The 3790-nt window shown below is 33.5% G+C and overlaps 1 protein-coding gene across 1 annotated transcript; it reads right to left on the reverse strand.

Moving 5' to 3' along the window:
- On the reverse strand, nt 761-3503 carry LOC109350557 (cytochrome P450 94A1-like). The gene is made up of 2 exons (XM_019591783.1): nt 2982-3503; nt 761-1784 (listed from the first exon to the last, which is right to left on the reverse strand). The coding sequence occupies exons 1-2, from the start codon at nt 3501-3503 to the stop codon at nt 801-803; spliced, it is 1506 nt and encodes a 501-aa protein (XP_019447328.1). The 3' UTR covers nt 761-800.

Consider the following 3790-nt stretch of genomic DNA (forward strand, 5'->3'; position numbering starts at 1 on the left):
TTAAAAATAAGAGAAAAAACACTTATTCCCTCATTAATGAAGATGATCATTGTTCTAGGAGCCCTTTACGTGATAGCATCAATTTTTGGATTACCTAGCACCATGTACCAACAATTTCGTAGTGAGCTAGTAATTCAGTCTTGAAAACTGGTCAGTGGCACCAAATTAGGAAATCAGACCTATCACAATTATAAGCTTAAAATATGTTGTCTTGTCTTGACAATTGCTTTATAAAGCAAGATACCGAGATATGTTATTTTTGTAATTATTATTTTTTGTACCACTAGTCAATACAAGTGAATGCTGACACTTTTGGTTAGTGGATATTTTTTATAAAAACAATCAAGTACCTATTTGTTGATTACTAAAACTTGTTCAATTGGGCTCAATACCAATATGTAAGACGTCAAACAACACCAAATCATTTTCTTTCTACTCTATTATATGAACAAAATTTCATCAAAGTCTGACTTAAAGTTGGAAAAAGAATATTGAGATTATTTACCATATGGTTATATATTAAAACATTTCATGTGCATTATTCAGTGCTTGAGCTTCTATCACCACGTGTCCAGGACTACTTTTGAAATAATTGATTCATCACAAGTCACTATAATTTATCATCAATACACTGGCATTAGTCATCTTCTCCACAAGAATCCAATATACTAGGATATGAGATAAGAGTGAATTTGATATTTTATTAAAAAAATTAAAATCTGAACTGTTAATAAAAAATAGAACATATGTGATCATCTTCATCCTAAGAGAATAGAGAAAAATTGGACCAGTAGTTGAGGCTAGATACAATCTCTAGCCCTTGCCCTTAACTTCACCGGAAACCCTCCCTTCATCCTTAAAGTGAAAGACAAATTATATTTAGGGTGGTTTTCCTTATCCACAGCATGAATCTCAAACCTCTCTATAACAGAAGCTACAATAGATTTCATTTGAGTATATGCCATATCTTTCCCCAAACATATTCTAGGACCTGCATGAAAAACTGGGAACCGAAACGGATTCTCCGTACGGTACACACCATTTTCAAGCCACCTTTCAGGCTTAAACTCAGCCCAATCTTTTCCCCACAAGCTCTCACTCCTCCCCATTGCATAAGTGTGATATGTTATGAACCAATACTTCTTAATCACCGTCCCATCTGGTAAAACATCATCGTTTAAACACTCTTTCGAGTCAGCTGCGACAGGCGGGTACAATCTCATACTCTCGGAAATCGCAGCATGCAAGTAATGCATTTCCTTTAGGTCTTCATACCTAAACACTGTTTTTTCTCCACTTTGAGATCGAACAGATTCAATTTCATTGATGATTTTTTTCTGAACTTCTGGTCTCGAAGAGAGGATCCAAAAGAACCAGCTCAGCGCAGACGACGTTGTATCGCGCCCAGCGAGGATGAAACTTATGATTATGTCACGAAGAAAATCTGTTGAGTTATTATCGTCTACTCCGATGAACCTTGACAACAAATCCTCATTGTGGGTACGATCCTTGGCTTCCAATCTAAACTGTACGATCTCATCAGCAAATTTACGAATCCTGGCGATACATTCTCCTAACCTCCGCTCTGTTCCTACATTTAACAGTTTCTTGATTTTCCAAATCATTGGCAGAATAGTCATGAACCTCCCTGAAATTAACACCATTGCATCCTCGATCGCCGCCATGAACTCCGCCCCGGAGGTACCATCGCCGCCAAGGCAACCAGGGTCTACATTGAAAGCCAACTTACAAATATTGTCGAATGTGAACCGCTCCAGTAGGTCCTGCAAACATCATATACGTACATAGGAGTCAAGTACATAACAATTAAGGGTAAATGGAGCAATCATTAAATTTTGACCAGTTCCTTCTTTTTTTATTTGCACACAACATTAAACATAACATGTAAAAGTTCTACAAGATCTTCTATCATTTTCATTCATTTTTAATTGTTATTACTCTTAAAAAAATATAAATAAATAATAAATAATTTATTGATTATATATAAATCTTTACGATAGCAATTATAAATATTAAACTCGTAAATTATATTTACAGCCATAATTACCACAATAATATTGTAATTTTTTGGAGTCTTTCTAATGGCATGCATAGTAACTCAACTGCAATTAGCTATATATGGTTATGATAAACAAAAGTTAACTGAAACCATCATCATAGTTTAATTTAAGAGCGACTAAATTTAATTTTCTTATTTAGTTCAAGTGGGTTTCTTAACGTTGATTTAAGTACTAATGTCTAGTTACAAAGCTTTACTAAAATAATAAAAGTTGAAAATATATAATAGTCTTATAAACATTGTATTAAATTGTGGATCCTTCCACCGGAGCAAGTAATTCAAAAATAAAAGAAATCAAAAATAAAAAAATTTCAAACATATTTATCTTTTTAATTAGAGTAAATTACATTGACAACCTTGAGTTTTAGTGAAATTACATAAACTATCCCTCACTTTTTTACACATACACATTGATTTGTATATAATTTGGACTTGTCTACATAATATATCATGTTTTGTTTAACTTAATTGCATTTATCACATTTTTTGTTTAAAAAATCACAGTTATTTCTTATGCAGAGGTGGTCAGTGTAATAAAAGTATACAAACTATGGGAGGTTGGTGTAAGTATAGAAAAGTGAGTAGTTTGTGTAATTTCACTAAAACTCATGAGATGTCAGTTTAATTTACTCTTTTAATTATAATAAAATAATATTTTTTATACTAAAAATAAAAGTAAAAATAAGAATTTCTATCTCCCGTAGAAGATCCATCTTCCACAATTATAGTCTAACAGGTCTACATAATACCATATTTCACATTCAAAAGCAATTTTCTAATCATAAAAATTCCATGCTCCAATGATCACATATGTACTAATGGCAATCAACACAACAACCAAACTAAAGCCACAATTTAAAACACTCATAGTAAATATAATTAGTTCTGATTAGATGGCTACCTGCAAATCAAGAATCTTATCAGTTTCAGAAGCTCTCGAAAAGATTGGAAGAAGCCTAGTTTGGAGTTCAACAGTAACGTTCTCCAAAACAAAGTTTCGTAGCGACTTAGTGTTGAACTCATAGCTTGCGGTTTTCCTTTGAACCTTCCATAGCTCACCGTCGGTGTTGAAGATCCCTCGGCCAAGGAAATCTAAGAGGATGGTGGTGACTCGTTCGCCCTTTGGGTAGTTGTCGAATCTGGTCTTGAGAATGTGTTCCACGTTCTCGGGATTTGCTGTTATAACGCCGCACACGGTGCCGGGGAGGGATAAGACAGCAGTGTTGTTAGGGCTTTCACGGAGGACTTGGGTGGTCCATTGAAGGTAGCGGTGGCGGTTTTTCAAGAACTCTGGGAGGGATCCTAGGATAGGGTAAACTTTGAAGCCTTTTTTGTGATGGTTTCTAGTTCGAGTATCGAGGTAGAGATAGAGGAAGAGAAGGGGAACGAGGAGGGGGAGGAGTGCAGTTGACAAAAACACCATTGGATATATTGAGAAAGATATATGAATAAAATTGGGAGGGATAATAAAGAGTTTATGTACATAAATCTCCTTTGACAACTAATTTATATTATTTTTTTTTTATTTTGAATGAGAAACTATCATCTCTTATTAAAAATTTGGAAAAAGTTTATAATAATACCCTAAATTTTATGTTTTCTTTTTTAAGAAATAATTATGAACTTTTTTTCTTCCTAATTATTTCTTAAATTTTAATTATTATTAATTAGTCCATACATAAAGATGTTGTCAAATTTATTAGCAATGAC

The sequence above is a fragment of the Lupinus angustifolius genome, chromosome LG06 (genome assembly GCF_001865875.1).
Source record: "Lupinus angustifolius cultivar Tanjil chromosome LG06, LupAngTanjil_v1.0, whole genome shotgun sequence".
Lineage (NCBI taxonomy): Eukaryota > Viridiplantae > Streptophyta > Magnoliopsida > Fabales > Fabaceae > Lupinus > Lupinus angustifolius.